The sequence below is a fragment of the Mytilus californianus genome, unplaced genomic scaffold (genome assembly GCF_021869535.1).
Source record: "Mytilus californianus isolate M0D057914Y unplaced genomic scaffold, xbMytCali1.0.p SCAF_5, whole genome shotgun sequence".
Taxonomy (NCBI): Eukaryota; Metazoa; Mollusca; class Bivalvia; order Mytilida; family Mytilidae; genus Mytilus; species Mytilus californianus.
The window spans coordinates 6891741-6919361 of NW_026262701.1; the positions used below are offsets into that span (position 1 = coordinate 6891741).

A 27621-nucleotide genomic window follows, 5' to 3' on the forward strand; every position below is an offset into this window, starting at 1 on the left:
CCATATAGAGGGTTATTGATGGTGTTATAAAATATCTCCTGCCGATTTTGAGACGCGATCCTTACTCCATTACTCAACGTTTACAACTTCGACAACTCAAACCAATAGAAATCTGAATTTAGACGGAAGATGGATTAGTTAAATAAATTATCTCTACAATTATAACAATGATTACAATGATGCTTCATTATTTTGAAAATTTTCTTCAATGAAAAGCACTTGTTTTTGATGTCTAATGAAATGTCTGTTTATTGTGGTAAACCTTGTTAGGCTAGTGAAAAGTGAGATTTTAATAGATGCATGCTAAGTTCTAAATTAGAATAAGATGGAAAGAAGTGTTTGATGAGAGGACAAAAAGTACTTTACAAACAGTGCTTCACGTAAAGATTACATTTAGTGGATTGCGCTCTTGCATTATGAGGGGCCTGATGGGTTATTTTTGTTCTTCGTGATCGGCGCATTTTCGCTATCGTGATCCGTTTTTCTACAAATTTTTTTTTTTTTTATATTTTCGTGATCCGTGATCATGGAAATTTATTTTCTGTGAATCGTGATTGACAAAAAAATCAACTCGTGAATCGTGATGAGACCCTCCCATCAGGCCCCTCCATTATGTGTATAATAATTTATAAATAAAATGAGATGTAGGGTGTATGCCAATGAGATTCAACACGACGACATAAAAGAAATTCAAAAGGTTTCTGTGAAACAAATGATGTATATAATTTAAACGGATATAGATACAGCTTACCGGGTAGATCTATTTTTGATATTTTATTTTTGAAATGAAAATTACTGAACTAAGATGTAACCTTTAATGGGTAGATAAGATACAACAAAAACAGTATGTCGGTTAAAAGTAAACTTTGGTTCAGTGAGCAACATGATTTAACGATGATTTGGATGAAGACATATTATTAAAAGGCATGATTTTATTTCTTTTTAATAAAGATGAAAAAATAAAATCAGAAGTTTGATCATCCAAATAACTCATAAAAAGCTTTGATTAAAGTTATATTACATTGTGAAGAAGCATTTAATTAACCTTTTATATCTTTTTATTCTTACAGAAATCAGAGAACTCCAAGAAACAAGATACCTGCATTACTTAGCACCATAACTGTACAATATAAGGTGATTGGCATGAACTAACAAGGGGTTTGTAAGAGGACGTTTTTATTACAACAGTTTTGACACTTTATACTAGTATCTAAGATGTGCATATAAAACGTTAATATGTCCTCGTAATTTATTGTCCTTTTGTGATCTAGGCCGTGTCTTTTCCACGGTAAAACAGAAGTACTTATTGATTGATCGTAAAGAATCAGTAAAGTATATCATTATTGGTTGACAATCTAATCATTTCCTTTACCGCCTTATTTCCATAATTCTTTATTTTGATGCCAAATATTCTTTTTATTTCTCTCTTTATTCTATTTGATATCATCTCTTGATCATCTTCAATCAAATTTTAAAGGAACATACTTATTTCAAAATGGAGGACATGAGGTTTGGACAAGCAGTTTCACAATCATTTAAAAATTAACTTTCTCAGTCTGCACTTTACATAATATATGAAAAAAAACAACAGGTGGGGTATATGTCAATGAGACACCAATCCAACAACACAAAATAGAAATTTAGAGGTTAGTATATGGTCTTTAACAATAATATAATGTTCCTTCAATATGCCAAGGTATAATTCATCAGAGTCTATATCAATGCAAGAAGCCTATGGAGGATTTTACAGACATAAACAAGTTAACTCTGTATACCTTAAGTCCTGTGATTGCTTCTTGTCTGTGAATTGTTACTAGACCTGTTCAACCAAGATCAATACTGGTTTATTACCTTTATATAGCCAATAGAATAAGATGGCATTTAAGATAAAAGTTTGTGTTAAATAACATGTGATATAGATGATTTCTATCAATTCTTGTTAGAGTTGATTAGAGTAATAGACATTTACCGTTTTACCTGGAGATTCTTTGGCAATACGGGAGAAAATTTAGTATGAGCTTATAAGGAAACCCATGAAATAGATATAATTAGTTATAAATGTTTCATGTACTGGTACGATTCCCCCTCCCTAGTCCCCCCTTTTTTGTAATGATAAAAAATTATATTGTATTAAACTTTAAGTTAGTTTAAATTCGCAAAAATATCTAATTCAAAAAGAAAATAAAGGCCCGGGTCAACCACAAAATTCATCATTTAGTACATTTTATTGGAAAAAATAAAGAAAATTCTATTTTAAGTGAAATTATGTAACATTTTTGGATAATTTACATTTTTGCAAAAATAAATTGCATTTCCCCCTTTTTTTGGCTAGTTTTGGTAAATTATATCTTAGAAAATGTTACAGTTTTAAATAGATTTAAAAAAAAATTTAGATGGAGGTCTAAGTGTTCTATTTTCATTTGAAAATATATTGATATCCAAGGAGTATTTTATATTAGCTGCAGTACTTATCATGTGCATTAAGCTATGCTATAGGAAGTACTTGAATTTTAATGGAAAAGAAAGGATATGATCTCAATTCATGACACAAAATATCTACATGCACATGAAAAAAACAAGCAAAGATATAGCATGTTATTTTTGCTGTTCTACATCCAAAAGACATAGTGAGGTCTTTAACACAAAGCCAAAACTCTCATACCACTTCAAGTTGAAGACAGCCCCTAGCAGCTGTTTGAGTAGAATTAAACATACATGTTCTCTGACAACAAATTTGATTCTTTTTTAGCTAATTTATTGAAATATTAATTACATCTAAATAATTGAGTGAGAAACGTAATAATTAATTGTGTCAAATATATATTATTTATACTTAATATCATCTGATATGCACATAAATAAAAACGGGTAGATACAACACTGATAATACAGGTGTAAACAGTTCGTTAATCAGCTGACAGTATAAACACCTAAGATTACAGGTAATTATGTTGAATTTCATGCTGATTTCCTACACTAATGAGTTTGGACATCTCTAGTCATTCAAAACCATAGGTAGATTTAAATCCTGCCTACCCTTTGTAAATGTTTGGTTCAGTCCAATCAATCAGATTTCACCAGGTAGTCTCAGGTAATATCAATCTCAGTAGTTCATACTTAATATATTTCTATGTACATCTGTTGACAATTGTTGGGGATCTTGTACTTATATTGTTAAATCCGTGAAATTGATGTAAACTGAAGAATATCTCAGGATTTATCAATATTCTTAAAAGAAAATAAAAAAAAAGAAATAAACAGGATTAACATTATTTCTGCTGCAGAAAAAAAAATTGTTATGTGAAGTTTTAACTGAAAAGTGATTTTATTTCAGAAATTTTTGCTGGATTTACAGGTTTCAGAAACTTAAAAAATTAGAAAAAAGTTTATTCAGAGAAGATTTTGGAATATAAACAAGGAAAAGTTATTAAAGGTGTGTATATATATATATATATGATGGATATGATTGCCTAATTTCCTGCCGATCGGTGACAAGTTTTTATACAACTACAAGGTTTGTCTGAAATTGATATGAAATTGTTGGTAAATTTCTTTTCATAATGATGTATATCATATTAAATAGATCCGTCAGAGTGGCTACCGATTAAGCATGCTTTATTTATGATGTAGTGAAACTAATATTTCTTTAAAACAGGTGAATTGGAATATAAGTGTCCTCTCACGAATAGTTCTAACAAATATTTGATGTTTTGGGGAAAAATAAAAATATTTACTTTTGTAAAAAATACCTGTTCTTAACTTTTTGCTCTTGAAGAAATTTAAAACAAATTCAAACAATAGGAGTGTTTTTGTCTCATGCATCAATTATATCAAATTTATGAAATGATATGTTCAACTGCTGTTGCCAAACTTTAAATCTTCGTGACTATGATATCATATCCAACCTTATAATTTTACCTTAAAAAATTTGACTTGATCCAAATGCAGGCCATATTTTCAGAATTGAATTTTTTTATTGTTAAAGCATAAAATGTAATATTTTTTTGAGGTAATGTGTATAATTAGTATAATCTGGTGGTGGGTAATTCTAAATAGTATAAATTGTTCCCAATTATTTGTCATAGTTATGACAATTAAATACGTTTCAACTATAATCACTAATATATAACCATTTCAGAGGACTTCTCCTCATGCTAGAAGTAACTTTTTTATAAAAATTCTTATATAATAGAACCACTGATTTTCTATCATGTTAAATATACTATTTTTAACTAACTAAGTAAAGACTACATGATTGTGATCTTTATACATAACTGGATAAGAATAATTATCTTTTAATTAAAATATAAGAGTACTTCCCAATTAAAGTAAAAGCACATTGTGGTCTTCCTGCATTTTATAAGTATAAGTTGGTTTTGACAAGATTTTTGTTGTTGGTCTGTCATAACGGTGACATTTATTACACTAAAGTAATAAGTGATACAAATTTTATTGCCGCACATTATCATAATTTTATGTTTGTCATGTTTACTGTCTTATACGGAAAAACCTTCTTTTTTTTAAGTTTTTCTTTTTCATTTCATTGAAAATTTTCACCAAGCATATCTTCTTTTTGTAATCCAACTTTGGTCTTGAATTCAATATTTAATAAATGTTGAGTTTTAATTTAAATTATAACATGTTTAACTTGAATAAAATAGAACTATCCTTTAATACTCAAAATAAACCTCTGTAAATTTCACATGCGCTTAGAAATGTCTATGTAATTTCTTAGGACATCTTAAAACTCCAAAATAAATATATTTTCAAGAAAAAAATGAGTATTCATAATATATATATATATATATTTAATAAAAAGAAATTTTAATTTTTATGTAAAAGATTCCACATATTCTCATCTACCATTTTTATGGAAAGATAGCATTTTTAGAGGAATTACATTTTAAATTTCTTCAAGTAAAAAAAATGACTGTAAAAGACAAGATTTAAAAAGTGTTTCACATAAAAAATTTGGATGTAAAAGTAAAGATGAAAAGAAAATTCCCACATTACCCTTTTACAGTTAAAGAATTGTCTATTGTTTACCATACACATCAGGGTGTTAGGCTGAGGTGAGATATGTCAGACCTTAATGATGATCCATTTGTCTACAGTGGGTAGATCAGTGTGACCTAACATCATCATCTATCAAACTTTGTCTGCACTACATAGACCTTGTAGACAATTTTATAGAGTTCTGTAATGAGTGGTGTCATGAAAAAAAGACAATTTTATAGAGTTCTGTAATGAGTGGTGTCATGAAAAAACAAGGTAATTTGTTTCCTTGTAGAATTTTTAGTAGGAAACAGTATTTTAGACAAGAACGAAATATGATTTGCTAGTTCGAAAAGCTATTCAGGAAAAAGTTGTACAAGGGTTTGGGATGGAAGGCAGTTAAAAGATTATTGTATAGCTTGTGAGGATTTTCAAAAAACTATTTACAAACCAAATACTCATTGGTGAGAGAAATGCTTTAATCCCTATGTTTTTTTCAAGAATAGCCATTTAATATTTTTGAATAGAAAAAAATATGAAATTTTATAATCATTTTATAATTTATTACTGTTGAATGAATTAATTCCTATTTGTTTAAATTTTTTTCTCTGGATACTTGTTTTCATTTGACCCAGTTTCTAAGACTTTTATTATAAAGAAACCCATGTAATTTTTGTGGCTAGACATATCAAAGAAATTTAAATACCTGGACATCAGTGGTCATTTTTGTATAAAAAACAAATAAAACAAAACTTATAACATTTATACAATTTTAACAAATAAAAGAGCCAATTTTCTACAATAAAAATCAATTTATTTGCTTATAAAATAAATTTTGAATAGCTTTTAGAGGTAAAGATCAAGAATTAAATTACAGGTGTAAATTTCAGTTGTTTTGTTTACATTTCTGTATAAATTGGTCGGTAGGTCACTACTATCCCTTTAAAAATACAAAACACCTCACAATCATTTTCTATGGTTTTCAAATGGTGTGATTAAACGAATAAGTGAACCAAAATTATCATTTTATTTTTTCGATTAAAAAATAATATCTGAAAAGATGACCGATTACTTTAAATGGTTTGTTTAGGGTGTAAAGATTAAATTTAACAAAATATTATTTTATTTTTAATTTCAAGGACAGAAGTAGAATTATATTTAAAGGGACACAATGAATTTCCATGTTTAATGAGAGTGTCTTTTTTTTTTAGATAAAGTAAAATTAGAGAACAGTGATTTTGTCCAATGCTGGAATTGATAAATGTTCAATGGTATTTCTACAAATGCAGGTTGCATAACTTTTCAATTTTTAAATTCATCTTTTAATACCGTTTTTCTTTAATTTTTACATTATAATATTTTAATGATTAAATAATGTGAAAAATATACACAGTTCATATAACAATACACTTCATAAAAGTTTCATGACACAGCTTGAAAATCTTCTTCCAAAGCGTTTTTTTTTTTGCAAGCTCAACATAGTTTCCATGGCAATATATACCTACGATTTGATATTGAATTATGACTAATTATATGGTGGGTGATATTGATCTATTTATGACATAAGATTTATATGTCATCTTTTTACCGATTACAGAGTTTGTTAGTCCTAACATGTCACATGATATAAGTTTGTCACATGATACAAGTTTGTCACTTGTAAGTGTTGTATTCTAACGAACAGTTGTTGTTTTCTGTAAAGGTTCTGTTCTGGTCACTGCTGTTGATTGCCAATTATGGTAAAGATATTCAAAGAAATGAATAACTTTTGACATAAATGTACTTCTAAACATTCCAGATGGAAGATTATTTGAAAAGTGTCTTGAATGCTGCTGTGTGTTTGTGTTTTCTTTTGGTTAGTTGTATTAGACAGACCATCATCTACTTGAAATTATTAGACAATCATGAAATCAGCTGTTGTTTTATATTGTTTGTCTTGGTTATCAGTCTGATATGAGTTAATGGTCAGTAAGTTAGTATGTCATCAGCCTGGTATAAGTCGGTGGTTTGTGTGTTAGTATGTCATCAGCCTGGTATAAGTTGGTGGATTGTGTGTTAGTATGTCATCAGCCTGGTATAAGTTGGTGGAATGTGTGTTAGTATGTCATCATCCTGGTATAAGTTGGTGGATTGTGTGTTAGTATGTCATCAGCCTGGTATAAGTTGGTGGAATGTGTGTTAGTATGTCATCAGCCTGGTATAAGTCGGTGGATTGTGTGTTAGTATGTCATCAGCTTGGAATGAGTCGATGGTTTGTGTGTCTATGTGTGATTAGTCTGTTACGAGTTTGTGGTTGGTTTGTCGTTGTGAAATCAGTCTGTTAAGAGTTGGTTGTTGATGTATTTGTGTGTTGTCAATATACAACACTATAAGGAGATGTGGTATGATTGCCAATGAAACAGCTATCCACTAGAGGCCAAATGAAGTGGATGTAAGCAATTGTCAGTCTGGTAAGAGTTGGTAGTATATTAATTTAGATGTTGCCCAAAAGACATGATTATAGTGTCCCTCCATAATATTGACACTATTGAATTGTGTTTTGGGGTTTTATTCTATTGTTGTGTTGCTGACTCATTGACATTTACCTCACATTTCCTTTTAATCATACATAACTGTTGAACAACCTGCCAACTTCCAACATTGTATCAAAACAAATGATAAGGTTCTATTTATTGATATAAAGAAGATACTTGTCCTTCATCTGTTGGTTTTTTACATGAAATTTACACCTATTCCTTCAATACTAGATGTTTATTTCTATCAAGACGAATGTTTATCTGTTGATGAATTTAGACAGGTGAAAAGTATTTTGAATTCCAGCCGAGAATTGACTTTAGTTTTAAATTCAATAACTGTTAAATTCACAGCATGATTAAAAATACATAAATATTGTCATTTTTCTATGAACATTGAAAACAAATTATGCATATATAATTTGAAATTTAAAAAAAAAAAGATGACACATCCTGGTACAAGGTAAATTCACCAAAATAGTATCAAACTATATATTTATATTTGAGCTTCTAGATGCTTGCATTCTCTTTAAGATTATCTTATTTTTTTTCTTGGTGGTCTGTTTGGGTTTCTGTACAATGCTATGAACAGCTGTATGATGTTGAAGACTATATGTTGTACTGTAGATGTCTTTTTGTTATTTGTGTTGGTAGGTTGCTGTCTCATTGAAGCATACTTCTCATTTTTTTTTATTTAAATTATTTGAACATGCAAGGATTGATTGATTGATTGATCAGCACAAAAGGTTATACTGTGGCGAGTTGAACCAGCAAGGAAGTTTTATTGATCATAAACTCTTTTTCTAAGTTATCAGCTTAGTTCAGGGAAATTTTCACTAGTGGTCTATTTGGCGATTTAAGAAAAAAAAAAGTAAAAATATCCTGCACGTAATTTGATCATTATAGAAGATACTAGGTAGGGGCAAGATCAAATGAAATTAGAACCTCTCCAACAGGTTTGATCTTTGAATACACGAAATTTAGTAACAGTGAAAAATAGATAATTTAAAAAACATTCTTACACCTCAGCATATTAGATATTACCAAATTGTTAAGCAAATTGTAAGAAATGTAAAGGATTATTCTGAACTTTGAAAGTTTTCCTTGAATTGAATTGCAAATTTTTCTTTAAAAATTGGTATGAGTCAATTATATAACATCTAAAAAAATATTGTAACAGTGCTTACTTATATTAGGACTACAGTCATAACCTTTAGAAACAATTATCCTACATAAACTGCATGTTTACAATGATTAAGAATGCAATTTATCTAAATAATATAACAGAGTCTTCAGTCATGTTGTAGCCTGTGTGGACCTTTTTCCCTTTTAAACAATAAAATTGTGATGGATCTTTGTAGAGCAAACCTGTGTCAATGTAAAAATACATCAGTCCATGAAAAATAACATTTGTAACGTGAGGTACTTTTGTTCTTATACATAACAGGGGAAGTTGTACAACCGATATATATAGTACAAGGTTGTATAATGTTTTAGTTGTAACAATTCTCCAACAGTACTATACTGGTAGGCTTTAAGAACTTCAATGGTTATTATGTAAAAGAGAATGATTTATTCATCTAGATTCACATAAACAAGTTTGATTTCTTTAATTTTAATTGATTTTTAAGACCTCCAGTATTTTACCATTACATTAACCAATTGATTTTTTCTCTGCATTATAATACTGACTTGATTTTGGATGTGTGATTGGTGTTGGTGTAATGTATCTATGAGACTTATCGTACTCTGACAGTCAGTAAAAGAAATGTTTCATTTTCTGTGTTGTTTGTAAGTGAAAAGTATTGACAAATAGAAATAAAAGTTTATATCATCATGTAATCATCAGAGTTTAAAGTTCATGAAACATCTTATCATTTGGATATCTATTTTATCAGTAGACCTCTTCATGAAATCAAGTATTGTCATAAGTTGTTTGGTCCATAACCAGAACAAGTTTGTGTGGTGGCTATCTTATGCTGACTAACATCTAGATAATATCAATGGTATAGTGTCATACTTATAGTTAGAACTATGTAGGGGATTCCAATTTTTATCATAGATAAGATTGTCCATATTTCAAAGTTGAAAAGTCTGTATTTAAATGCAGTGCTTAAAATTTTGGTTGTATTTTTGATATTTTGGAAAACTGTGAACTTCTGCAGATAGGAGATGAGATATTTTCCCTCATCTTAAAACTAGTAAGATTTATTTCATATTTTCCTTTGGATTTGGATTAATTTATAAAAGTACTGTAACTGTCTGCTTTGGTACTAAAACTTCCATATAATTGTCATATCAAGTATTAACCTATAGATTTGAAGATAAAATAAAGCAGGTTTTTGTAATATAAACATTAGTGACATCCTGCATTATTACTGGTAATGGTACAAATGTAATATAACTCCATCTACAGACACAATACCAAATTAAAAAGTCAATATTTTAATCATAGTTTGTCTAAAAAACGTGGAATTGTTTTCCGATGGATAAGGTTGCATAGGAGAAGATATGTGGAGTTTGTTATTCAGTATCAGATGTTTATTGCATGAAATACACCAAGGTAATCAACATGGTAGTATTCAGGTGCGTCATTCTAAACAATAATTTTATATCATATTACCAAGAAAAGCAAAGGTTGTTATCGACAAATCAATAATTGATACAGAAATTTCATAATTATTAATCATGATTCTCGTCTCTCTTTGTTGTGAAATTTTATCCATTATAATGAACAATATCATATAACAATGAGGAACCAACAAGAACAATAGGATTACAAGATAACTGTTAACTAGACTAGATCAATAAAATCTGAAAGGGAGGGCCTCTTTATAGAAAAAAGAAGTTCCAACCTAGTTCTTACAAGTAACTGGTTTTTATTGTAAGACCTCTGTATTTACTTCTTCTGTAAAAGTACCATATATTTACAAATTTCAATGTTCATGGTTTATTTGAAACACATTGGTGTGTAGATTTAATGTCAATTTGCATAGTTCATTTAGAAATCATTGGTTTATAGGTTTTAGTACCATATTCTTAAAAGGTTAAATGCCAATGTTCATGGTTTATTTGGAAATCCTTGGTTAGTATGTTTATGCCAATGTTTTCATGGTTTATTAGGAAATCCTTGTTTTAAAGGTTTAATGCCAATGTTCATGAATTATTTGGAAATCCTTGGTTAGTGGGTTTTATTCCAATGTTTTCATGGTTTATTTGGAAATCCTTGGTTTAAAAGTTTAATGATAATGTTCATGGTTTATTTGGAAATCCTTGGTTAGTAGGTTTTATGCCAATGTTTTCATGGTTTATTAGGAAATCCTTGGTTTTAAGGTTTTATGCCAATGTTTTCATGGTTAATTTTAGAATCCTTGGTTAGTAGGTTTAATTTAAATTTTCAAATTAAAACAGTTATAAATATTTGACCACCAATCTAAAGACTGCTTATGATCATTGGAAGGTGTTATGGGATGTAAATGTAAGACAATGTACCTGCACATGATGTTTATTTATTACATTACAGCTTATAACATATTGTTTTCAAAGTGTCTCAAAATCAGCACAGGTCAAGATTGTTATATTTGTAAAATTGAGTTGACTCGAGTCTTCTTTTTTTATCCTCTTCATTTCTAGTTCAGATTTACTGGTACATGTAATTATTTATATGTGTAATTTATGATTTATTACATATATATTTTGATTGATGGAAATAGAAGTTTTTTGCAAAAGAATACTCTGTTTCCTGAAGGCTAAAGAAACTATAGGCAATCTGTACTCTATAACTTTAAGGTCTTTGACAGTTCAAGTTTGAAATCTGTTAAATCTTGACATGTTGGCATGCAGTATCTTTTCAAGCTGCATCCTGAGATGGTATGTCCTGGTGAGAGATATGTGCATGTAATATTTCACAACTGACATCACTCCTTAGAATGTGTTTGACCCTGCATGTCCATAGTGTATCAGCCACAGAATCAGACCCCATACTTGATAGTGAAATATGGCTTCTGACTGACCTAGTCCTACTTGACATGCCCTAACTGTATCGAAAACTGGTTTCTAATTTAGTATCAGGCCTCCAACTTAGTGATAAATGTTCAGAAAGAGATAGCTCATATCAGAACAGTAGGCAGTGTATTGATAAATCATCAGAGAAGTTTTTATCCACAAAATTCATAGCATTAAGTTTTCAAGGGTGATCAGATTGCATCAACTGTGGGTGTATCAGTAATTCTTTCTTTTTGAAATTAGATGATTTTAAAGTTACATGTAAAACATGGTTGAATATTTTATTTCCATCAGTCAGTTAAGGCTTATCAATCTACAAAGTAGAATTTTCTTCTATTTTCATCTCTTAAGGATGTTCACTACTCTTGTTTTTGACTTTTTGTCAGATATTCGGAATCCTCTAGTTTTATCCATGTGGTGTCAATAAAAATTTTGCCAACTGACCCCTTCTTTTCTTTTCTTAATTTTATTGCATATAGTTTTAAAAGTCATTTTTGAAAATTTTATAAAATTCTTGTTATTTTTTCATTGTTCTTGAAAGGAAAAAGGTGTCAATGTTAAATGTATGAAAAATCTAGAGAAAACCATTTCCCGCCAAATTTTCAATTGGTTATATCTCAAAAACTAGAAAACGGACCTATCGTTTTTTTCTAATTTTTAAGTTCCCTTATTCATATTCTTTCAATCTATAACAGTCTTTTACAAACCTTGTTATTTTAAAACAGAGGAGCGAACATCCTTAAATCCAACCTTAAACAACAGCAGTGAACTTTTCTAATATTTGAATCTATTGTGGAGGCTGAAATGTATTTTTTCTACATTTTGCAAAGGCTGTTTATAAAAATAAACATATATAATTAATCTGCATTATTAGATACTGAAAAGAACATATGATATGAAATTTTTAAAATATTGTTGGTGCAGCAGCATTGTCCATTTGTTTCTTGGTGTACTCAGGAACATATATAGATATACTGTTCCCAGGTGTACTCTTTCATGTTTTCTGCTGGTAATTTCTGCCTTGGAATTGATTTTTTTCTGTTTTTCATTCCAGATTACATGGATTAAATGATTGTTGTTTAAATAGTCTTGTTTTCTTAGTGGTTCACAATCTCTTGTGAAATTTAATTATTTTACAATTCCAGTAAAGCACACTGATTCCATTTCACAGTTGACTATTTCTTTATGATTACAATTTTCTAAATAATTGATGTTGAGTCATTTTCCAGTCTTAGAAAGATATGAGTGTCCTCAGGTCTCTATTAGGGAAGAAATCTGTGAAAAAATTCTTAAATTGCTAATTTTGTAACAAATCAACCAGAAATGGTGGACCTCTTCACATGTTGTGATTGGTTCTTGGAGAATATTGTATCCGTAGAAAAGAAGAACTTAGTATGATTTTTCAACTTGAGTTGGATATTATTTGTACTTAAATTGATGTATCTTTATATGAGTTATTGCCTGTAAACCCTCAAACTTCAATGTTTATTATGTTGTAAAATTCATTCAAAGGAAAATGGTTGAGATTCATCAAATTTTTCGAATGAGTTCTTTTGTGCTTGGAAACTACTTCAAGTGAACAGAAAATCTTTTAAAATATTTTTTGATGGTGTGGATCAACTTAAATAATGTTGTTTTTATTGGGTAAGTTGATGATAGCTTGATGTTTGTGAGGGTGTTGTGTTTGGGAATTAGCTCTCAGGGTGATAACTTGATGTTGTCCTATCTTATTTTGAGAAATAGACCTCGTACAATATGTTAGGATAAGTTGATGCAATCAAAAGGATTTCTTTCTGAGGAAATTTAAAAAGATGTAAACGGTCATTTTATACTTGGATTCTTTAAATTCTTCTTGGATGCTAATGTGATCTTTGCTTACTTAAAATCAGTGAACTTCCGTTGATGGATTTTCTTGGTTTCACTTTTCATCATTTTACCTTTTGTGGCTGTGGTTTATCCCCAAGGATTAAGAAAACATATAAATGGTTCTCTTTATCTTAATTTGATTATTAAAATTCTTGTGGTTTCTAAAACTAGCCTTAATGAAGTCATCCTTCCCTAGGTTTGGAACTTCCGATGGTGGTTTTTAACATCTTCACTTTCTACAGTCCCATGGTAATGGATTATCCCCCCTATCATTCCTCAGTCAGGAAGTTCAGCCTATTGTATTTGTTCACCAGTCATAATTTGCAGCATATTTAATTGAATTTTTATTTGAATAAGGCCTGTCAATATTAACTTAAAACCTTGTATGTTGCACGCCTAATTTATTTATTATTCAATCATGGGCCGGTTTAACTACAGGTGACAATATATCAACACCTGACATGACCAACATAAAGTCTTCGGATTTTACACATCCTGAATAGGGAGACTTTAGTTCGTACTTCATTTTTTTACCCCTGATTTGAAAGCAATGGGAATTTCTTTTCAGGCTTCTTTTTGTCATGCATGAATAATAGAACTATAAACAGTTAGTCAATGATAAGCAGGTTTCGGAAAAAATATATTTGCAAGTCTAATAAGTTAAGCTTCATGGAAAGTATGTAATTTAGGTATAGAATATAGAATATGATACACTCCCCAGTACTGACATTGTGGTTGATGTTTTTAACGACATTGGGATTATGGTTTTTGATTGTATACTTTATAGAATGCACCGTATAATCACATTGAATAATCCTTGATGTGTATTATTATTAGATCTCCACTGTGAGAATATACCTGACTTCATCTGTTTTGATAAGACACCCACCCTTAATAGATTAAAGATTTTTATAGGATAACTTTAGTTGGTTTGTAATTTTGTTGAGTCAACAATTGGTTTGTTTCTTGGTACAGCGGTGTAGATTAACTATACATTGCATAGGAATTACACTGTTTATATATATAAACTTACAAATCAAAACTTACATTTATAAAAATAAAGTTTCTGGAGGTAGTTTCAATGCAAAACAAAACTTGCATTTAAAGAAATAAAATTGCTGGAGGTAGTTTCAGTTAACTTAGAAAATTAAATGGTCCTTGAGATTTCTATAGTCCATAGCTAACTGCAGGGGAGTGGGGAACCAGTTAACTGTTTATAGTATGTTGCACACCTGTTTTGCTGGTAGAAATCAATTTTATGTCTACCTAAGGCAACTTGAAACTATCTTCAAAGTATTGTTGTCTTATAAGAACAATTTTGTTTGAAAAGTACTTATGTTACAAAATTTCAGATAACTTGCAAAACTTACAAATGGCATCAGAAAATCAACAAAATTGCCCAAAAATGTTGTTCGGTAGAATGATAGAGGAATTTTTAGTTTATTGTAATTTAAGAATAATTTTGATTAATGCAAAGTGCAGTGGGATGTTTTAAAATTATAAAAATCCCACATGGTTTAATAGGTGCATGTTTGTAAACTACATAGTTAATTTGAAATTTTATATGGAAGTAAACCAATACACCCTGGTATTAAAATCTCCTCAATCAAGGCTGTATAGGAGACAGACATAGCTTCAATACATGAAACCATTGCATGATCTAAGCCGTTTGTTATAATGTCAAAAATGTCAAGTGTAACGTTTTATAAAAATGACACTTTTGTCAATGAAAACCACATTTAATTTGCCTTGAAAAATTATTAGTTTACTATAAAACGATCAACAATTAATAATTAGACAGTTTTTGAAGAATGTTACGAGGTCAAATTAAAACATTTAATTCCGTGAACAACATTTATAACAATTCCTGGTTAATGATACCTCTATCTAATTTTGACCTTCCGAATTTGTCATTTTACAGCCGTACAGTAGGCGGTGATTATTTGACATGTAATGCACATCTAAAGATATTACTTCCTGTGTGGCTACATCATTGGTCTTTCATGAGTTTCAAGTCAGTTGTCTCGTCGTTTACTTTCCGTCGTAGAAGAGATAGGATTAAAGGATCATTTGGTTCAAAATACATGTAGCATTATAACACAGACATTGATACAAATAATATGTATTATATGTCTGGGAATATATTAAAGCTTCAAATGATTGAATAACATATGATTAGAAATTAATGCCAATAAATGTACAAGAAAATGTTAACAGTGACCTGAAAAGACATATTTTTTTTAACATAACAGTGAAAATAATGTCTTCATGCATATTATGATAAATCTTATAAATCGTTACAGATATGTAAAACATTAATGCATGTACAAAACTGAGTGATTTTTCTTTTTTAAAACACAATTAAGATCAATAACAAGTATCCTTATTTAATACTTCAAAGTAACGTGCATGTGCATTTCAATTATGCAATAAAAAATATTTTTTAAATAATTTTTCAAAATATAATTTTAATATGACTCAAAATTGTTCAATTTGTTTGTTTAAATGTTGTCTTTTAAATACAGGTGAAGGCACACCAATTTTAATCTAAATAATTTATCAAACGTTTGCATGTTTTTTTGTAATAATCAAAATGGCATCATGTAATTTATGAGTTTTGATCGGTACAAATTACTCAATTTAAAAGTAGGTTTTAGTAGGAAAATAGGTTGTACTACAGACACATCACATTGTATGAATTATTATTAATTATATTTATTCAGGCAAAACATTATGTTATAAAAATGTTCCACTTAGCACATGCTATAGAATCATTTAAAATTGAACAGTAAAACCATACAATCCATTAAAATCAACATGTTTAAATCTTTATAATCAGACAATGTTATTGGATTGTTATAAATTATGAATTAATTGTTTTGAATTTTGATTAAAGCTGAAATTGACATGAGTTTTTCTCATGAATATTCATTAACTACCTGTCATTTTTCAGAATTCATAGACACAGCCATTGTTGTGTGTGTGTATATTTACTGTTTCTATTTTGAACTTTTTTTTGTTTTTTGGGGTAAATAATTACATGAATTCAAACTTTGAATATATCACTTGATATCAGTCTGATACTGGTTTGAATATATCACTTGATATCAGTCTGATACTGGTTTGAATATATCACTTAATATCAGTCTGATACTGGTTTGAATAGATCACTTAATATCAGTCTGATACTGGATTGAATATATCACTTGATATCAGTCTGATACTGGTTTGAATAGATCACTTGATATCAGTCTGATACTGGTTTGAATAGATCACTTGATATCAGTCTGATACTGGTTTGAATAGATCACTTGATATCAGTCTGATACTGGTTTGAATAGATCACTTGATATCAGTCTGATACTCAGGTTAACTGGGTCAGTTTAATAAAATGGTTGTCTGTAAGGTGTTAAGTTTGATTAAAAAGAAAATTTTTTAAAAATGATTTTGAATGTTGATCGTAATAACTTAGACCAATCAGAGGCAGATATAGGGGGTGGGGGGGCATCAGCTAATATGTCCTCCCTTATGGAGCTACATATATGGCAAGTGCATCAATTTTTTGCAAGTCTAACTCCTAACTTTTTCTTGGTGACCCCCTTTCTTTAAATCCTGGATCCACAGCTGCTAAGTAAACATTTAAACCACTGTGAAATGATTTACTACATAAGGGAAATCTTTTGACTTTTTATTTTCAATTAATATTAAATGTTTTTAATTGTTGAAAAGTTAACTCCTTCAGTGCGTTAGCTTAGTAAACAAAATGCACAGTCTATCACCTTTATATATAGAAAAGATTTCTTACATTGTAAATATCATTATAACAGAGAGATCAACAATTACAGTTTTCAGGTGTATTCAAACAACTTGGTCCAAAGTATTTTGTGTAAGACGTACAAGGCTGCATGCACTATATTGTTGGCTAACTCACGCAGAGTGTTTCTTCAGATAGGAAGCACAAATAACTAAAGTGATAAATATATTGAAAGAACATAAAGGTACCTGTCCTGAATATGACAGAAGATTCCCAATTTAATGTTTTGTGTAAATACTATTAAAGCAATGACTGGCAATAACACCTGTAGGTTATATAATTGAGAGGCGACATGTTTTAAAATTCTTTATCTTCGAAGCATTGATGGCCTTTTAAATGCAATTGAAAAAGCGTAATTAGTTGCAACTATCGCTCATATTTGCTTTCGGTCTATTCAATTTAGGTAATTTTATCTTGGACAAACCTTGCACCTATTTTATAAGTAGGCTTTTAGTCGCTTTTGTCAACTAATTAGAGTTCTACAATGTACATTTCATTTTGCCTTTACCAACTGATTATATTTTGTCATTTCATTTTTAGCATCTTAGGTGTTCCTTTTCTTTCAAATAATTAGTTGGAAGTTAGTTCCCATTGATCAATAGTTAATTTTTCCGATGATTTGAATTTAAGCGATAGGATCTTTATGTTTCTCGCTAAGGCAAGTACTAAGTGGACTTGTATTCTTGTAAACTTTAAAATATTGATTGCTATAAAGCTGTTTTTTCATCATTTGATTATCTGATAGTAATGTTCGGACATTGACCATAAATTTTAATTTCTTTGTGAAGTATTTGACCCAGACTTTAGATCTTGTAAATGTTTTATTTTTATGTTTTCCAGATAATTTGATGTTGAATAGATATCACTAACAACCATGCCCGGAGCAACTATTTTGCTATATGTTGAATCAAGTATATGCTATAAACCTATGATAAAATTGAGGTCTAGATTCTGCAAGTTATGTTTCTATTATTTTAATATTGACTGCTTATAATAAAATGAAAGAATTTTTTTTTTATCAGGAGATATTTGAAATTTCTTTCATAAAAAGGCTGTAACATACGCTAAAAAATAAAATCAATTTAAAGGAAATTTTTTAGAATAATTTGGTGGCATTCAGTAAAAAAGTACAAAACAGAACCAATTTAAAGATATGTTGTAAAATGAAATTAATATTTGAATAGATAATAATCTTCTGTTATGTATAAGAGTCTGAAAAATCAGGAATTTTTGTGATGCTTTTAATATTGTGAAAATTGAAACAGGATAGGTTTCCCAAAAATAAAAGCTTGCATTTTAAATTAAAAAATATTTAAAGCATTATTGGTATGCTGCATTTTCTTGAAATAGCAATAAATTAACCTTGCATTTTTGTGCATTTTTTAAAAATCATAATAATCAATACCTGCAAAAAATTTTGAATTTACAGTAATTAAAATAAAGTCTCCTTATTTTGAAATGATGGTTTTCCTTCTTTTTCAGTAGTTCCCTCATGCTGCTAAGTTAATAAGTCATTGAAAGAATAAGGAATAGAAACTGAAAGAAAATTTGTTTATTTTCTGACACACTCTTTTTGTTGACAAATTTTTCCTGTTTTGACCGATCAGAAGAAAGATGGTATCAGCCTGAGGCCAAACAGATTCAATACATGATGTGTCTATTATTGATCCCTATTGATAGATCATGTTGTTGTAGACAGGAATTAAAAATATATATCTGATCTATCAAAAAAAGGGGGGCATGTCAGATTTACCAAGGAGTATGTTGTTGTAGACATGAATTAAAATATATATCTGATCTATCAAAAAAGGGGGACATAATCGCATTTCAGACTTACCTAGAACTATATTGTTCAAGACAGGAATTAAAAATACATATCTGATCTATCAAAAGTGGGGCATGTCAGACCCATTGAGTATTATATTGAGAATAAGATGATCAAATACCAGTACTTTATACATGTATTTTGAAATTTAAATTTCTGCTTACATGTAATCATGTTATTCTAACATAGGATAGAGGCTTTTTTTTCTTTCTAGTTTTATCATCAGGAACAATATTAATTTATTGTAACATATTTTGTTGTGTCTCATTTGAATTGATTATAAACTAAGTTGATAAAAATACTACATAAATTATCACCACATGGTGTTCATTATCATTTAATTAGCGTTGAAACCAGGTTTTTCCTTTGTTTCATATCATAACTGATAATTTTTTTATTGTCGAGTTTTATTGATACCTATTATTTTCACAGTTTGGTTAGATATGGTTGTTGGGTTGTAGACGTTAGACTTCTGCTATATTCTGCTTATTCTCAGCTTCAGTAGCAAGAGGAACGGAAGTTTATAGATTTAATTACTTCCCTGAACATCATAAATGAATAAAATGGCCTATTTTAGAAATTCATACATAGAAAAGATGCATGTTCAAACAGAAAGTCATTAAAAAAATATATTTGTGCAGTAAAATCGAAGGACAATTTTACTTCAGCAATGATGTGTTAGCTGTTCATTACAGTTTATCATAAATTTACATAATTCATTTGAAATTATCATATTAGCAAATGAAATCTTATTGTTCATTGATTTCCAATACGAAGCTTTTCCATATATAGACAACCATTAAATGAGAGGTTTTGTTATATTTTGAAAATGATGTAGTTTAAATGTAAAAAATATAACTGAAAATGAGCTGATATATTAAGAAATAAGAGCCAAGCTTAAATTCTTTCTTTCTTTAAATTTAAATGCTTTCATCTTTTATGGCCACTTTATAGATTTAAATAGAAGTATTTTTACGATCGTAGGACTAACTGAAGAGATGACCTTTAAATCCTTTAAAAACTTGTATGTTTAACTTCTTTGTTTCTGGGTCAAAATATTGAAATTGATCTATTATAAATATCAATATTTTGAAAAATAATATTTATTTAGTTTATCATAGTAATAATTCACTTGACTTGGATTTTACAGCCTCTAGCCATAAAAATGACATGGTTCTTGAGATTTCTATAGTCCATAGCTAACTGCAGGGGGTTGGGGTACCAGTTAACTGTATACAGTATGTTGCACACCTGTCTTGCAGGTAGGAATCAATTTCATGTCTGCCTGAGGCAGGTCAATATTTTTGATTGACATTCATGTAAAGACAAATTAGGGAGATTAGCAAGTTATTGTAGAAGAAGTGATAATTTGACTAAAAATGAAAAATAATTTTGTAATATTATATAACGATTGTCATTGTTGTGTGGCATTGATTTATTAACTATCCAGTGGTCAAGTTGTGGAATGTTTAGAGGTTTAATTGTATACTTTTGATTTAAAGTAAGTTTATTTTATATCTGTGAAGATAATATTTGAGTTGCCTCTGTTTTCTGCTTATAACTTAACCAAGATATCTCACACAAAAAAGGGGTAAGGTATTTCAAGCTTAGTTTTAGAGAATTTGAAATAAGAGCTTTTGTTTGATGTCATGTCTAGCAAATTTTGAAGCATTATGTTTATGAATTGCCCATAATTAGACATATCTTTTGTGAAATAATATAAATTTTTACTATCTATAAGGCCATGAAGACATTGAAACATTTAGAATATTTTTAGATTTTTTAGTGTAACAGAAAAGAACGGAAATCATGTATTTAAGCAGGACACACAATGCCTACACCCACTTGACAAATCCCAAAGAAAAGGAATGGTACTTTAATTGCTGTTCCTCATTTAAAAGTCATATACAGAGAGCAAAAACTTGCGAGTTCAAGACATTGAATGTTGACCAGGTCTTTGTGACTATTTAAGGAGTCTGTGAGACATTTTTACATCCCTACGTAACCATCACGATGAGTCCTTTAGACATTTTTACATCCTTACCACCACCTACATGTAATTACCCACTATATCATTAGATGTCAATATCTCATCGATAACCATGTCAATTTCATCATACCTGACCAATGATTAACATTATGTGTATTTAACACCTTATTATATACTGGGCATATTTTTTCTCTGGAAAAATCTTGAGGTTTGTCAGAATTTTTTTCTTTTTACATAACTTGTTTTCGATTATTTATTCCATTTTAGGCATTAACACATGTAAAACTATAAATGGTGTCTTCTATTAATATCATAAATAAATATGAATAAACATTTTAAACATAAGATATATGGAAATATATGTGTTTTCTACTAATATATACGTGTTTTCCAAGTGTACTGTTACTTCTTTATTTATGTTCTCTGGGAAAACCAAAGCACAAGATGCATATAAAAGTTACAGTTATTTAACAGTAAATTACTTTCATTTTTCATGTTCCATATTTTTTTTGGGTAAATTTCTTTGATTGATGTGGTTGAAAATATGCATTGAACAATTTAACCTGAAAGTGAACTCTAAGATTAACACCTCTACAAATTAGATTTGGCAGTAGAAATGAACTTTACATTGCCAAATAGATCAGATTCAGTGGTCAAAAACAAGATAAAACAATTCATTGAACCATTATCTGTCTGTATATCATTGATAGCTTTCATTAAGGTTCTTTTCTTTGTAGCACAGAACAAAATTTTAGTACTAATGTTAACTTCACTTCCTTTAAAACTTGTATAAAACACTGTTCAGTTAATAAAAATACAACAACTAATGCAAGTTTCCTGACTTGCTTGTTGTTGAAAAAAGTTGAATCCCTTCCAGTAATAAGAATTTTTTGTTTCAAACAACATAAAATATTAAAACAGTATATATATATATGTATACATGTATAAAGTCACAGTACACTGTACAGCTTCCTAAGTCATAATTGTGTATACAGTGCACAATTCGTTGTACAGTAAGGCTTAGTATCAATTCACTGTACACTGTACAGCTCCCTAAATCATAATTATTTATACAATGCAGAGTTTGTTGTACAGAAAACCTTAGTATCAAGTCACGGTATACTGTACAGCTTTTCTAATCATTCTTATTTATGGAGTGTACAGTTTTTTGTACTATTAGCCCTAATATAAAGTCACAATACACTGTACAGCTTCCCAAATCTTAATTATACAGTGCACAGTTAGTGTACACTAAGCCTTAGTATCAATTCACGGTACACTGTACAGCTTCCCAATTCATTCTTATTTATAGAGTGTACAGTACGTTGAACAATATGTCCCCACGATTTTGTCCAGGTAGATTCTAGATAAGGGTGATAAACTTTTATCAATTATTGGCCAATTATCTAGTTGTAAACTTGTAAACTGTAAACTGTATTTATTGCCTTAACTCTAGTTTATGATTTCTCATTTCAGATAAATATATACTCCAGGAGAATTAACAAAGAAATATTGTCTTGGAAGAATTGTGGAGTATATTTAAATCAGATGTGACTTCTAAAGGAATAGCAAGTGATTCAAATTTCATTTTAAAATGAGGATTTAAATAAGATTAGCAGATTTACATATGGATATAATATATGAAGTGAAAGTTTTATAATGTAAAGGATGTTATAGATATTTTTTGTTGGAGATATATGTTATTTGTTAGATTTCTTCTTCTGAGATTTGAAAAGCTAGGAAGCTTTCGCGTCCAATGAACCTTACTTAGCCAGGAACCGACGGCAATGTCATGTGGATTAGCATCTTACGATTGTTGCTTCTACTTCTGCACATTTTGGAAGGTGAGAATTATTTGTATGAGGAAATATACACAATTTGATTTTTTTCAGACAATAAATTAGTTGAGTAGTAGTTTAGCCAAAGATGGGTGTATGGAAACCCCAAAATCATTAAAAGTTACTTATACTGATTATTCAGTATTCATAGGCAGTTTATCTTGCTCTAGTAGCTTGCTAAATTTCATTAAAATATGCGAGATTCAGTGCCCATTAATGTGCCATACCTGTTACTTTAATTGATATCATTTGGTGCATCAAAATTTTAGCATTTTGAGAAGTAAGAAATAAGAAATAAACAATCAGATTTGCTAGATAACATAAGATTTGCAGTTTCATTTTTAATAAGTAACCTCTTGGAAAAAAATAATTTTCTTATTTTATTGTTACTGTCCTTCAGACTAAGTAAGAAAACATTGAAAAAACAACATCTGGCAATGAATGCTTCCTGAATCTTATTTATATAATTGGAATCGGAAACTTTATAATTAATTTCTCTATTTTGATGTAAAAGCACTTATAAGTTATAATAGTTTTACCACTGGTAATTGTAGAATATTGCAATAATCTGTCGAGTCTGACAACAGTAATTATACCAAATGTTGTCTTCTCTAAGATCTTAAATGTTTTTATTAATAAAAGGAGATGTGGTATATGTATATCAATAAGACAGAAACCCAACTACAAAAATAATCAAACATCATCTAGAGAGCAACATACATTCTTCAACAATAGACAGGTGTTACAGTGTTGGGTTGCCCTCTTGTTGACATGTACCCCATATCCTTTGTTTGTATTCAGTACAAAGTATTTTCCGAACCAGTATTTATTCAGGCTATGGCCCTTATTTCTAAATTTTTCCATCTGATCTTGATTTTTGTCAAACCGCGAAGGACTTGCCACTTAAATCTGGCTAATCTGATACAAAATGTATTTGGTCTGGACAGAAACTATACCCATAATGTCCTCATCTTCAATAAAAGCAAAGTCTATTTATCAATGTCTTCCAATTCCAGATTGTTTTAGTACCGGAAGCTGATTAGTTTTCTACTTGGTCTTAATTGTGAAACATAAAAATTAAATGTTTAAGTAAGATTTGGTCTTAGGAAATGTTACAAGTTTATTGTTGAATTAATTACAGTTTTCGCCAACAACTACAATATCAATTTGCTTTTAAAAAACAATTACGAAATATTTCTGTTTTATGTTATGAAAATGAAAAGAAGGAATGTTAATTCATTTAAACTGATTCATAATTTTTTATCCCTGTAAATTATACTCTTAATTTGACTAGGTTTCTTGAGTTTCACTATTCTTTTCACTATTTGAAGTGTAAAATTGTGGGGTAGAATCAAGATTTTATCATGGTCTTGTCAGGGGTTCTGTCATGGGATTTTTTCAAGGTGAGTGGGTAGGTCATGAGTAACATTTATAAAATACAAGCAATCAATTCAAATTGATTAAATGAATTAAACTTTATTTTCTAAACAAACCACAAAAAATCTGTTGATTCTAATCTAAATTTGGACCAGAACTTAATCAGATAATTTATGTACTGTCCTTTCATTGGATTTCACAATTACACCAGAAATAATCTTGCAGCTACAATTGATACTTTTCACAATTTTAACATGTTCCTGTTAAATTCCATGTTAAGATATAAGAAATTCAAGTACTAAAAACAAATTTTTTACAACAGTCCAAGGGTTCCTGAAAAAATTATTGCAGTTACTGTGACTAGTGTCATGTGTAATAATACTGATTTTTTTTATCCACTTCAAAATAATTTAAAATCTACATTTTTGTTTTAATTCTAATCCATGTCTTTGGAATTAGCTTATTATGAATATGATTAAGTTAAGAATTTAGATAATTAAAAATATTTTCACTGAATAATTCCTACAAACTTATTGATGTTTGCAGGAATTAAATTTATCGAGTGACTTACTCTGTATGATTCAGATTTCTGACAGTAATGAAATCGTGATAAGACCATAGAGTAGGTGTATTACAAATGACCGAGTGGTTTATAATAGTAGCCTCTATTGTAGCGGTCAGTAAGGGTCAGTGTCAAGCCTGTTAGTGGACACAGCAGACGACAATGATGTATGTTTAGTAGACATGTGTTCTTTGGCTTATGTTCAGTTGTCAAGGATGAAAGTGTAATTGAAGTATTCCCATCAAACTGGCTCACTCAAATTAATTACATTCCTTATGAAGATTTTCTTAAAAATGGTGAAATAAATTGAAATATTGGTTTTCGGTAGATACCTTACTTAATTAACTTATGAAAGTATATGTTGCTTTATTTTTATGCAATATTTTGTAAAGTTTTCTACTATCACAATTATCGTTGTCATTAATTTATTTCATTTCTTGATGAAGGTGTGCTTTTTTTGTGCGTGATATTATTTGTTCTGCAAGGATTTTTATTGAATATACAATTTTTTCGATCTATTTTGTTTTCACTTGTACAAGTAATAACCTTGTGAAAATTTCAAAGTTATTGGTCATCTGGTCTTTGATCAGTTTTAATGATTTCCGTTCAAAGTTTTACTATTGAAAAGTAAATAAACAACAAAAGGCTGTAGAAAATCAGTAACGTCATGATGTGTAAGGGTGGGGTTAACTGTGAAAAAAATATTGGTGATTATGGCAAACTACCCTTTTAAAAAATAGCCATAAAAGGGAGCCTTTAATGAGTTATCTAAGTAATCCCCTGCTGTTAGTTTTAACGATATTTCCTCTGGACAGCTCTCTACAAAAGGAAGTTTCTGAGAGTATTGTCGCCCTCTACATGATAATACAATCAATATAGTGTGTTGACAATGGCCTTATAAAGAGATAAAAGTTAGCATTAGATAAGATACTGAACACCAGGTGGGGTTATGCAAGTTTAAAGTGTCATAATTCAGAGTGATTTGGACCTGAAAAAGTGTTGTATTTTGATAAACTTAAATCTCCATGTATATAAATTATTCAAAATCAAAAAGTAAATGATTCATTGTTGGTATTCATTCATACGAATATGTCCTGAATCATTCAGGGGTCTGTTTTAAGACTTGGTTACAGTTACTAAGGTATACATTTCTTGAGACTATAAAGTTCTGTTCATTTATACACAAAGTTCAGGAACTATCAAAATACTATAGATTTGACTGTTATAATTTCTCCTGTTAAAACATTGTATTAACCTTACACAAAATAACACTTTAGGATCATAATGTTCTAAAGCCTAGCATACACTAAAATCAAGGAAAACTGCATGATAAAAGCTCTTTAAAGCATAAAACTAATTTTAAAAATGCATGTGTCACATAAAAGAACAATTAAAAAAAAAAAAAACTGTTAATTAAATGAATACAAGGTTTATTAAACCAAGAAAATATTATATAAATGTTGGCCTTTGGCCTCTGTAAATATAATATTCTTGGGATAATAATTCACTGAAACTTACTCATTAAATTTACTCAGACAATATTCGTAAATTGTAAGAAAATTTAAAATATATTTGTACGAACTTTAGATAGAATTGTTACCAACAAAAAGTAGAATAACAAAAATACCGAACTACAAGGAAAACTCAAAACAGAAAGTCCCTTATCAAAAACAAAGCCTGTAGCAAAATAGAATATAAAAATGTATAATATGTAGAACCTATGTTAGGGTACAAGTTGATTGTAGTTGAATATAAAAACCTGAGTATTATTCTATGATATATTTACTGTCTGTTTCAGTCGTGATAGGAGCATCATGGGAACAGCGGCCAACAGATGTCTCTGCAGCAGTAGGTAGTACTGTCACATTAACGTGTAAAGTTACGGGTGATCCTGGTTTTGTAACCTGGAATAAAAATGGTAACACACTTGCAGTGGGAACCAGTATAGTATCAGGAGATAAATCTCGGATAACTATACCAGTAGCTTCTAAATTTAACCTGCAGATTAGTGATGTGCAAAAAAGTGACGATGATGATTATACGTGTAACATACAAAATATACAGCCAGACTCGCAGAAAGCTGTGACTGTTCACCTGACTGTTTTAGGTTAGTATCTTGTAGTGTAAATTGTGAAATGACTGTTCTAAGTTAGTATATAAGTTTTAGTTTAGTTTATGGAAATAATGGCTGTTAAAGGATAGTATCTGTGTTGTAGTATGGAAACAATGACTGTTCTATATGAAAATAAGACGATTTGGTATGATTGCCAATGAGACGAGACTAAATGACGTAGAAGTTAACAATTATATGTCACCATACAGCCTTCAAGAATGAGCAAAACCTGTACCACATAGTAAGCTATAAAAGGCCTGAAATGACAAATGTAAGACAATTCAAACGAGAAAACCAACGGCCTGAATTATGTACAAAACAATAAACCTGAATTATGTACAAAACAATAAACGTTTAACAAATATGATATACAGCAACAAACAACAACCACTGAATTACAGGCTCCTGACACTGGACAGACACATCCAGAATGTGCAAGAAGGGGGGGGGGGGGGGGGGGGGGGGGAGGGGAGGGGTTAAGCTTGATTGCTGGTGCCAAACCCTCCCCCCTAGCCTAGGTAAGTATATGTCTTGTAGTGTATGTTATATGCAAACAAGATTTCATGTTTTGCAGATTTATATCCCATATGAACTATAAAAGTGGAGAAATCATCAATGCTTACTTGATTGTATTACAGAAGTGTACTTGATCAGACTGTTTTTGTTATGTATTGGTGAAACATAGTAATCAATGACCTTGAATTGAAAGTTATTTTATTTGGA

The 27621-nt window shown here is 29.7% G+C and overlaps 1 protein-coding gene across 11 annotated transcripts in view; it reads left to right on the forward strand.

The window, feature by feature from the left end:
• The first annotated feature begins 3046 nt into the window (after positions 1-3046).
• The window catches only part of LOC127701547 (cell adhesion molecule DSCAM-like), a 61870-nt gene continuing 37295 nt past the window's right edge, over positions 3047-27621 (forward strand). For 4 of the 11 annotated variants that reach the window (XM_052205464.1, XM_052205467.1, XM_052205471.1 and 1 more), the window contains exons 1-3: positions 3049-3433; positions 22485-22852; positions 26584-26892. In XM_052205464.1, the coding sequence (XP_052061424.1) occupies positions 22801-22852; positions 26584-26892 (361 nt within the window). In that variant the 5' untranslated portion in view covers positions 3049-3433; positions 22485-22800. Of the gene's footprint in view, positions 3434-22484; positions 22853-26583; positions 26893-27621 lie in introns of all 11 variants that reach the window. The other 7 variants (XM_052205462.1, XM_052205465.1, XM_052205466.1 and 4 more) reach the window with 4 other exon arrangements.